Below are 10,822 nucleotides of genomic sequence, written 5' to 3'. Positions count from 1 at the left end.
AGTGAAATAGTCTATTTTTCGCTGCAGTATCTGCTTTGCTTATTCTTTTAGCTGGTGGATCATTAACTTCTAAGGATCAGAACATAAAGCAAATCAGATTTGGCCAGTCCTATAGATTTTATGATGGTGAGATCGTCAAGGGAAGGGTGCAGATCAGCAAGAGTGGATTAGTAGTAAAATGCTGTATATATACTCTTCTAAAAATATTTTTTATATTAATAATTAATATAATTATTTCCCCTGAATTTAGCTCTGTCTTTTTACCCAACAATTTTGAGTAACTTTCTTGCCCCAGGATAAAGAAAATCATACCCACAGTATGATGGTGGCACCACCAGGTTTTCCTTTTGGGACATTGTTTTTTAGATAGTTGTCTTGTGTTTGTGTTTTTCCACATATATGTTTCTGGTTTTAGTTCTAAAAGGGTGCTCAGAAGAGCACCCTCTTCTGCCGTTTTCACCATGATTTGTGGCACTCAAAATGGGACTTCCTATGGTTCTCTTTTAGCAACAGCTTCGTTTGTGTTGTAACTTAGCCAAATGGGGAAAATTTTAAGTGGTCTAAAGAAATGTTTCATGGCTTTTTATGACTTTTTGATGTGTTCCAAAATAAGTATAAAAACATATATAAAATTACAATAATATAGCTTCAAAAAATGTATATAGTAACTTCCTTTATTCATGTAACTGTTCTGTATATGAGTGAGTCTGTACAATGATGCCACAGTTTGAAAGGCTGGTATGGGGGAGCATTCCAGGGCTTAGTGCTCCTGGATGTGGTTCTTTTGGCAGACACTGTCTATGATAATCCACCATATATTCCTAAAGGCTTTGTCGGGTTTATGAGCAATCATGCTTCTGTCCAGCAGTACAAGTTACCTAGCACCCACTGGGGTTACTCTAGGATACAGATCAATGGCAAAAAATTGTATTTGAAGTGGAATTTTAAAGTTGAATCCATGTGCTTTCGGAAAAAGAATGAAAACAAAAAAAAATAAAAACCTGGTAAAAGAAAGGAATTCAGAGGATAGGCTTGTGCTATCCTTTGATTCAGTACATTATTCCCTCATTTCATCGCCCTCTCTCATGTCATCTTGAGTGCTAGCGTTTCCTGGATCTGGTATGGCTCTAATGATATAAGACATTTTAAAGGGTTTATTTAAAGAAGTATGTAAGGATTGCATTTCCAGGAGTTTTAATTCCATCCACTTACTTGTGTTAATATCAAAGCTAAAATCAAATACTAATTTACGCTTAGCAGTAGACCTTCATCCTTTTATTCAATCAAGTTAGGAAATGCTGTCCGACTGTTGAGCTCAAGCTACTGTTTGTTACAGGTCAAGATTTACTGCAGCAGCATAATCTCTCACAGAAATATTTTACAAAACTACAGCCATGCATCTGTTCAATTGTTCAATCATCAGGAGGAAAAAAATATGCTGTAATAAAATAAGGAAATTCAGAAATAATATTTCCACTGATGAAAATGTGGCATTGCACATAATGTCTCCAGTAAAGTACAGTAGAGAGTGTGTAACCATGAGCCTGTTCCTCTCCTAAGGGAACAAGGAACATTTTTAATGCATGACTTAGTAAACTATTTGAAATTCCCACAGATTGTAAATCTAGTGGCCTCTGTCTGATAACTAATTGAGTTCCTACTGAAACTTCATAATGATAATGATTAAAAACATGTGACAGAGTCACTCACAGAATTTGTTCTCCTAAAAAAATTTACATTAATGGCTTTGAAAACCTCTACAATGGGTTTAAGGCATGAGAAAAACTCTGGTCAGTCTGTAGAGATCCTAAAAATATTGCTTTACCTTTATGAGCTAAGTTAATTCAATTAAATTCAGTTTATTTGTATAGCACCAATTCACAACAGATGCCATCTCAAGGATCTTTACAGTTCACCAGAACATACAGTCAAATTGATTCAAAGTTTTCTATCTAAGGAAAACCAGTTGATTGCATTGACTCGTTGACTGGTAGGCAATCCCTCACACTAAGGATGCTTGTAGCGACAGCGGAGAGGAAAACCTCACTTTTAACAGGAAGAAAGCTCCAGCAGAACCAGACTTAGTATGAGCGGCCATCTGCTGAGGCCGACTGGGGTTTAAGGAGACAGAAGCAGACATACAAAAGGCAGCTGTAAAAGGCGGCCCCGTCCAGGAAACACAAAGCCAGGTAGACGAGCTCCGAGCCAGCTCCAATGTCAGAGGATGAAGAGCGCACATCCAGCCAGTCACAGTTAGAGAAACAGGACTACACTGAAAAACAGGCAGATCTCGAACATCTATAAACAAAAGTGTTTATGGCAGCAGTGCAGCTGATATTTCTATCCAGGTGATATTTTACAGAGTGGGAGAATAGAGATGGAATGAAGCAGAATGATGAAAAAGGGGTCCCTATGTCCTCCAGAAGTCTAAGCCTATAGCAGCATAACTATAGCGATAGCTCAAGATAAAAATAGCTCAGGAGCAACGTTACAGGAGGTTGCTATAAAGGGGCATTAAGAGCAGAGTGCCAAAAGGCGTTACATATGATTATGATGTTATGGTGCTGCAATAAAGTATTGATTGTAATGTAGAGGGGGATCTTCATATCCAAAGTTTATATTTATCAAAAAAATTTACTTTTCCATAGGACAAGAAGGCAGTTTTAGCTGGCTTCTAATAATGGCATGACAAATTACATTGAATGCTAAACTACTAAATCTACTTTAGTCTAGTAATTTGCTCATATGTTCCACGCTTACGCACTGTTCATTATTGCTTTCCATCTCTTTTAGGACCAATGGCATCTCCCCACTCTCTTCCAAACAATCTGGATGGAAATAAGATAATGGAGAGGAGGCCGTCCAAAGTAGGGGTCAGTAGAGAAAGCAGCAGTGTGGACTTTAGCAAGGTAACCTAACCCCAGTACTGAGCACAGGTACTGTCCCATCATGATGGAATGCCTCCTACCAAGTTCATCCATGTTTTTCGTCTTTTTCTTGGTTGGCTCAGACATTTCAATCTTTTGTTTAAAGTTGTGCTTAAAAAGGTCAACATTCCATAACCTCTCGCCTATGAAGCAAGTATGTTGTCACCGATTATTATCCGATGGACAGAGAATCAATCCACAGAGTTAAAAAGTCTTCGGTGGTTATATAAGTCTTTCTTTTTAATAGCCCACCTCTCTTCCATGGCTTTCATTCATCCTGCCATTTGCAGTGTATCATCCATTAAATAAAATGGCAGGCTGCCATAAGTTGTTGTTATACAACCAGGCATTATGCTTGCCAAAAAATAAGGTGCAGTATGTACATGAGTCATAGGAAAGAGGATTGAAGGCATTTCATTTCTACAGAAGAATTGTTGCCATGCTTAAAAAAGAATTATACACCACACAAAAATTATATTTAAAGAATATGATATTTCTTGCATTACTTGGACAATCTTTGCTCAGTACTATTTAGGTCTATCTGTTGTTCTCCGTTTTGTAAAAATATATTTTTTTCCATGGTTTCATTCTGCATGACCACCCCCACCCCAGTGTTTCTATTTATTAGTTTATAAGTTGTATTTCTGATTTGACCTTTTCTGTATTCCAGGTAGACATGAATTTCATGAAAAAGATTCCTCCTGGTGCTGAGGCCTCCAATGTGCTTGTTGGAGAAGTGGACTTTTTAGAGAAACCCATAATTGCATTTGTACGGTTATCCCCAGCAGTCCTCATCACAGGTCTCACTGAGGTGCCAGTTCCCACAAGGTACTGCAATCTGAAAATTGTTGCCTTTCACTCCTAGAAATAGACACTTGATTCCATAGACTGCTGCTTCCAAAAGTCAGGATGGCTTACTAAATAAACTTACTGTAAACATTTTATGAAATAATTAAGGGGATAGACGTGTTTCCAAATGTTTATTTTGTCCACCACTTTGTCCTGTATTTATATTTGATGGAAGTAACAAAGTTATGTTTTAGAAGACTCACATTAAGCCACAGTCCTCTCTACGTTTATTTACAGGAATGTGAGTAAAGCTTTAAAATCAGATCAAGGTTTGATTCATTAGCATTATCTTTCTCTGAAAACGTTTAACTCGATTACATGTAATCATATTGGTAAAGAAATAAAGGTTTTATTCTAGATATTCCCATTCTGGTGACTGTAACAATTCCTATAAAGTATAAATAAATTCTTTTAGAAAATAACCCTTCAATTTGACAAATTTCCTGCTAGTCAAGGAACACATTTTCTGCAGTTCAATTAATGTGTCTGAACACTGAAGCCAGCTTTTCTCTCCCACTGTTCAAAATGAGAAAGACAGGAAGACGCACCATTCAGATGTCTAAAAGGATTGTTGATCTTTATACATCAGGAAAACGAGAGAGCAAAATGGCCAACTCAGAATTCAAAGCAACGATTGTGAAACTATAACAAATAACGGTGGAACCAATGTTCATTATTAGAGAATGGTACCAAGTTTTTGAGTTTATCTTTTTTGCTGTAGATTTTGTGGTATATTTCAGACATTTACAGTTTGTGTTAGGTGACCTTCAGCAACACAAACATAGAAATGTTTACCCAGGACAACAATTTGATCAGTAAGACAATTTTATTAGGTTTCTTAATCATTGTGTCAAAATGCCAAAGCAGTTGTGGTTTGTTGCAATTAAAATGTTATTTATTTACTACATATTTTTACCAACTGGGTCAAAAAAGGAGATAATGCATATTTCTGATAGACTTTATCTTCTAAGAAGGGCTGATATTGTGTTATTCGTAAATGTTTCTTCTGTGGAAAGGTTTCTTTTTCTTCTTCTGGGTCCACATGGTAAAGGACCACAGTACCATGAAATCGGCAGATCAATGGCAACGCTAATGACAGATGAGGTTAGAATGGGTTTTATTTATTTATCTTTTTGTAATATTTAATGATTTTCAATCTGCTTTTTTATGCACCCGTCTATATTATTCCTATTTATTACTGCACAGCTGTAACTCCTTATTTGATTTGTCTGTAGATTTTCCATGATGTGGCTTATAAAGCCAAGGACCGTACAGATCTGCTGTCAGGAATAGATGAGTTCCTTGATCAGGTGACTGTCCTTCCCCCTGGTGAATGGGACCCCACCATCCGAATCGAGCCCCCGAAGAATGTCCCATCTCAGGTTAGTACAAAGCTTAAAGTTTGTTTGGGACAGTGAATATTTAGTGAAAAAATACTGTGTATAGCATAATCTTAATGATTAAAAACTCTGGTAGATGTAGGTATAGAAATTGTTTACTCGTGAAAATTACTCATTAGTGCAGCCTTAAAAAGGCTACTCATTGTATTAAGGTATTCAAAAGTTTTCCTTTCACCTTAAAGCTGCACAAAAGCTAATGATAACTTGTTTCAATTGCTCTACCTGTAGTCAAAGCGGAAGAGACCATTGCATCCTAACGGCAGTGCACCTCCAGCTGGAGAGCAGGAGAAAGAGGATGATTACCATACAGGACCTGAGCTTCAGAGGACAGGGAGGTTAGTAATGCACTTTTCCGCTCTGCAAGAATATATTAATGTATCATTGAAATAGCTCAAGGAAATAAAGAAAACTGGATTGTTATGAGAGCTATTATATATGTTCAAGCATTAAATGAGAACATCTGTGATTTCTAATGTCTACTAATTTAATTGTAATGTTTAGGTTCATGCCTATAATGTAACATAGGAAGATTTGTTTTTAATTATGTTTTAGTTTGTTCATAATATTTAATTTTACTGGAAATAATAATAATGTTGTAAAAGAGTCCAACAACGATTTCTCTCCAATTTGAAAGCCTTTGTAAGGACCTAAGCATAAAGCTGGTGGGAAGATGAAACTCAACATTTTTTTTTTTTTTTTTCATGTACAAAAAAAATATCAAACACCCAAAGAAATAGTGTAATGTAGAGAAAACTTTTCCTCTCCCTCATATTTCACCGCCTACCTCACAAATTTAAATGTATTATTTTAGGTGTTCTAACATTAGTGAACCAAACAGAAGACACGGCACATATTCCCTATTTAAATGTAGATGTGTTGGTATTCTGTCTTGTTTTAACCATTCTGCAGTGGCTAAGTGAAATATGATTTTTTTTCCATCACATATCTACCTCAGGGAAAGAGGAATTCATGGACTGCTAATAAAAAAGTATACATTGATAAAATAGAAAAGCAATAACATTAAATACAGAATGCTTCAAATACACTTATTTAAAGGGATTACTGAGGGAGCCAATAACTGCCACCAAAGATTTCTAATAGTGTGTTTTAACTTAAAAAAACTTGGGGGTAGCATGGATATTTTCTTTTTTTGCAACATTTGCTGCTTAAATGTTGGTGCTTACTGTTTAAAAAAGTATTATTCTACATATATCCAGGTAAATGGATTAGATACAAATTAATAAGTGTTGATATGTGGTAATTAGATCCTTTGTCAAAAATCTTAGTTCTATCACCCATTTCCTTTAAAGGCAAGAGTTACACATTAAATAATGATGTGTGTCTAAACAGATACAAACCTGCACTCTGTGTGTAAATCTACTGCTGACATTTATGGATTACTGATTCTGAATCCCCAGAGCCACACAGTAAAAAGGATGTGTTTGTCTAAAAACGTCACACAGAGTGATACACACACTCACATCTATCAGAAGGCACTGTATTATTTACAGTATTACTTGGCTTCTATTCACTACTATAAAAGGTTAGTGCTATGAAGGTCACTACAGGAGGAAAACTGGGGGAAACTGAGTGCAGTAAGCCAAGGTACAGAGAATTGTGCTGCTCTAAAAAAGCAGCAGGGGATGTGAAGGCAGAATATAGAAGCTAATCCAGAGGTGTGGGGGTACAAAAATGAAAAAGGACTTCCCATCAGAATCTGTTGGACAGGTGTCTGAGGGAAAAATATTCTAGGTGAGAAATGATTTTTAAAAATAGAATCCCTCAAAGGAAACTTGAGAAAAGCAGAAACTGTTTCTATTATTCCACTTGTTGGTTTAATCTGCTTTTCCAAATAAATTATCAAAACAAATGTAACTATAAAAAAATGCTATCAATAAAATTTACTAAGAGCTGCTCCTTGAGAGGAACTGCTGACTCTGAGGTATAATACATTCAGTTAAATATTCACTCAGATTTTTGTCTTTAAATTTGTGAGGGGATTGAAACAACTATAAAGCAAGAAATCTTTATCTAAAAACACTCTGTAGGCTTTGCTGTAGTTTTTAAACGCCGCTTTAAGACGATGTAATCTGCTGTTACTGTAAAATTCTGAACACTTTCTACTTTTCTTCCTTTCCAGGATTTTTGGAGGTCTGTTCCTAGATGTAAAGCGGAAAGCTCCCTTCTACTGGAGTGACATTAAGGATTCATTTAATCTTCAGTGTTTAGCCTCCATCCTGTTTCTGTACTGCGCTTGCATGTCACCTGTCATCACATTTGGAGGTCTGCTTGGAGAGGCAACAAAAGGCAACATAGTGAGTCACAAAGCACAAGTGTACTGACTTGAAAGTCAGTATTTTAGCCAGTGAGAAAGAAACAGTGTTTTATTAGCCTTGTGCTGTTAAGATGGGAGAGAAATAGATTTTTTTCTTGAGCTTTGAAATCAGAACCAACACTTCTACTGAATATGTGGTCCGATCTGTTGTTTCTCATCAAAAATATTTTGTATTTGATGATTGCAGTGGAAAGAACACTGCTGTAAGGCCTCTTTTACACCAGATTAAAACAAAACCACAGTTCAGAGAATCTACAAGAATACTGATATTTTCCATTGGGTTTTGGAAATGTTTAAAAAGATGCGTTATGTCATATATTGTTCTTGGTGCACCAGATAATCTGAAGTTGAGTTTTCAAGGCCATTACACCAACACAAGTCTTTCAGAGGGCCCAATAATTGGACATAATGCTCTTGATGGTTCAGTTGTAAGCACATTGTGTCCAGTCACTGCTTGGACACACTAAGTAGCTAAGAAACAACAATAAATTATTCCAGATAGGCAAAATACAAAACTATGTTCAGGCCTCTGCCCATAGAGATGGAAGGGTAGGAGTTTCAGTTGAAAATTTGAAACCAGGTGTAAAAGTTCCCCCACAATTTCAAATTGTGCTTTTGCTGGTTGTTTGATTGGAGTTGCAAGATTTTTAGAACGGATTTTAAAAGCAAAACTTCTTGTAATGCTGTCAAACAGAAGTCTATTCATGTTCTTGGTGATGTGAAGGACATTTACCAGCAGCTGATATGGTTTCTAATCCTGTCTAACTGAATGTGAACAGTAACAGAGGTCCTGGAAACCATGGGATGGTACTACAAAATTATTTTTAGTTATTAGATTATCAGTAACAGAGCATGCTGCAGTTGATTTAGATAGTGTTCACTACAGTGTTCCTTTCCCTCTCTTTCTGCCTCCCTCCCTCCCTTCCTTTTATCCAGATGCCCTTACTGGTCAGTCACTGTTGGCACAGACAGCGTTTCAGCTAGAATGTGTAATGTGTCTGAGTAAACTTAGCAGGTCAAGAGCAACATAGAAACATAACTTAGGACAAGTTAGCCATGTGGAAACATTCAACACTGTGGAGGCTCTGAAAATCAGCATATAAATTATGTTTGACTAAAACTCTTTATTTCTGCTCAGGGCCTCCTTTTCCCCTCAATCTCTTTTACTCCCTTACTCCACCCATTTCCTCTGTCTCTGCAGAGTGCAATAGAGTCTCTTTTCGGAGCATCACTGACAGGAGTGGCATACTCACTCTTCTCAGGACAACCTCTCACAATTCTTGGCAGCACAGGACCTGTTTTAGTGTTTGAAAAGATCCTATTTAAATTTTGTAGGTGAGTGTGGGTTTTCATGATTAATTAATTAGTTTTATTTTGATGATTAGTTAAGTTTTTTCTTATATTTGATTATTTTTTTAACCCTTCATGGTCTTTCCTTTCCTTTTTCTCCAGTGATTATGGTCTATCCTACCTATCACTACGGACCAGCATTGGACTGTGGACGGCGTTCCTGTGTATTGTGCTGGTAGCCACAGATGCAAGCTCCCTGGTCTGCTACATCACTCGTTTCACAGAGGAGGCCTTTGCAGCTCTCATTTGCATAATCTTCATCTATGAGGCCCTTGAAAAGCTATTTCATCTCGGAAAACATTACCCTGTCAACATGCACAACAATTTAGACAATCTTACTTTTTACTCGTGAGTGATAATATTTTCATAACCTAAATGTTTTTCTGCGCTTAGATTCCTTGGAAACTGTTAACTTTCTCTTTGGATAAATATATTATAATTATAGATAAACAATAAAATCCTACAGATAGATGGAGTTCTAGCGCTCCTGAATAAGCCTGTTTCATGAAGTCATGATGCTGCTTTACTGTCTGTTGTGTTGTCCTCAGGTGTCAGTGCTCTCCACCAGCCAATATCTCTGATCAGTCCTTGATGAACTTGAACCTAACGGAATATAACAGCTCGGACTCAATCCCTTGGAGCAACCTCAATGTTTCGGTGAGACTGCCTCAATGCGACCTCTAGTGGGATAATCTGCATTTTCAGCCTCAGACAGTTAGTGATCCATAGAAAGCATGGGTATCACACTAAAAGCCTTGGCAGCTGGTGTCCAGCTACTTTTATATGTGTCCCTTTCCCTTCACACCTGAATCCAACAGCTAAACTAATACACCTGCAGCAGTTAAGTTATGCTAATTAACTTATATTAGAGTAAGGTGTTTAAAGCAGAGACACATTTATGATATGTTAAGTCTCAGCTGCATGTTTCCAAACTTGGGCGTTTTTTTTAAGGACATAATAATATGCAACTGCAAGGCGTCAAACAGACTGTATTCGATAAATTAAAGAAAGATGGCAATAAAGTGGTAAACGTTTCTGAAGTTCAAGAGATTTTTAACCTAAACTACATTAATTATAAGAATAGACTAAATAGTCTGCCCCTATGGATTGGACCCATTCACACTGATACCCAGTCTAGAATTTTCTTCTGGACCAATACTGGTATGTATGTCACATTGCTGCATCTTTAATTCTGGTGTAAAGGTTTCAGAATACAGAGTGCATCTCAGCTATGCAGGTCAGTCAGGGTGCTTACATGATAGCATCAGGAGGTGCAGTGAACAGCCAAGCAAAGTTAAGCAATATGATGTTTTAAGCAACATTCTGCCTGAAAATTCAGATTCTGCAAGTTGATATTAGTTATCACTTTTAGGCAAGTGCTCACAATGATATGCCTGTCTTGTTTCTTGTTTTGAAAATCATGATCATTACATTCATACATTTTTTTTATCACCACAGAATATTAGAGCAAAGATAGGTTTTCCAAAAATGTATCATTGCCAGATCTATTTAAGGAATACACAGAAAACTAACTTTTGTAGCAGGCTGATCTGTAGTGGCAGCACACTAGGGATTTGCACAGATGGGGTTCAGGAAGAGGATGTATAATGCAGTTAGCTGCATGTAGTTTCCCCTGAGGTTACAGAAAAAACAAAGTGAGATGGGCTGCCATCCAAACAGCTGAGACCCAATACTGTAATGACAAACATCACAGGTGCAGACATCCAGCGCCTCTACACAGGCATCAAAGCAACACCCATCTAAACCTGACGAATAACCATCTTATTGCACAGTTGTTTGTTTTTATGGTTTTTAAGATTTGAAATACAGTTTACCATGAGATTATTCTTCTTTAGCCAGTTGATTCCTGGGTACCAATCAAGTCTGAATCTCCTCAGATTTATACATTATATCATTTTATGAGACAGACCAACTAAAACTTGTGCTTAACTGTGCAGTAT

The 10,822-nt window shown here is 36.9% G+C and overlaps 1 protein-coding gene across 9 annotated transcripts in view; it reads left to right on the top strand.

The window, feature by feature from the left end:
* LOC119777999 (sodium bicarbonate cotransporter 3-like) overlaps positions 1–10,822 on the top strand; it is a 60,151-nt gene that overhangs the window by 36,451 nt on the left and 12,878 nt on the right. For 6 of the 9 annotated variants that reach the window (XM_038277009.1, XM_038277010.1, XM_038277005.1 and 3 more), the window contains 9 exons: positions 2,794–2,909; positions 3,598–3,755; positions 4,793–4,880; positions 5,012–5,158; positions 5,405–5,511; positions 7,317–7,491; positions 8,713–8,846; positions 8,964–9,209; positions 9,410–9,518. In XM_038277009.1, the coding sequence (XP_038132937.1) occupies positions 2,794–2,909; positions 3,598–3,755; positions 4,793–4,880; positions 5,012–5,158; positions 5,405–5,511; positions 7,317–7,491; positions 8,713–8,846; positions 8,964–9,209; positions 9,410–9,518 (1,280 nt within the window). The remainder of the gene's footprint in view (positions 1–2,793; positions 2,910–3,597; positions 3,756–4,792; positions 4,881–5,011; positions 5,159–5,404; positions 5,512–7,316; positions 7,492–8,712; positions 8,847–8,963; positions 9,210–9,409; positions 9,519–10,822) is intronic. The other 3 variants (XM_038277011.1, XM_038277008.1, XM_038277014.1) reach the window with 1 other exon arrangement.

This window comes from Cyprinodon tularosa, unplaced genomic scaffold (genome assembly GCF_016077235.1).
Source record: "Cyprinodon tularosa strain WSP-4 unplaced genomic scaffold, ASM1607723v1 ctg13, whole genome shotgun sequence".
Taxonomy (NCBI): domain Eukaryota; kingdom Metazoa; phylum Chordata; class Actinopteri; order Cyprinodontiformes; family Cyprinodontidae; genus Cyprinodon; species Cyprinodon tularosa.
The sequence above is the reverse complement of the archived record's forward strand: the minus strand, read 5'-3'. Positions and strand labels throughout refer to the sequence as shown.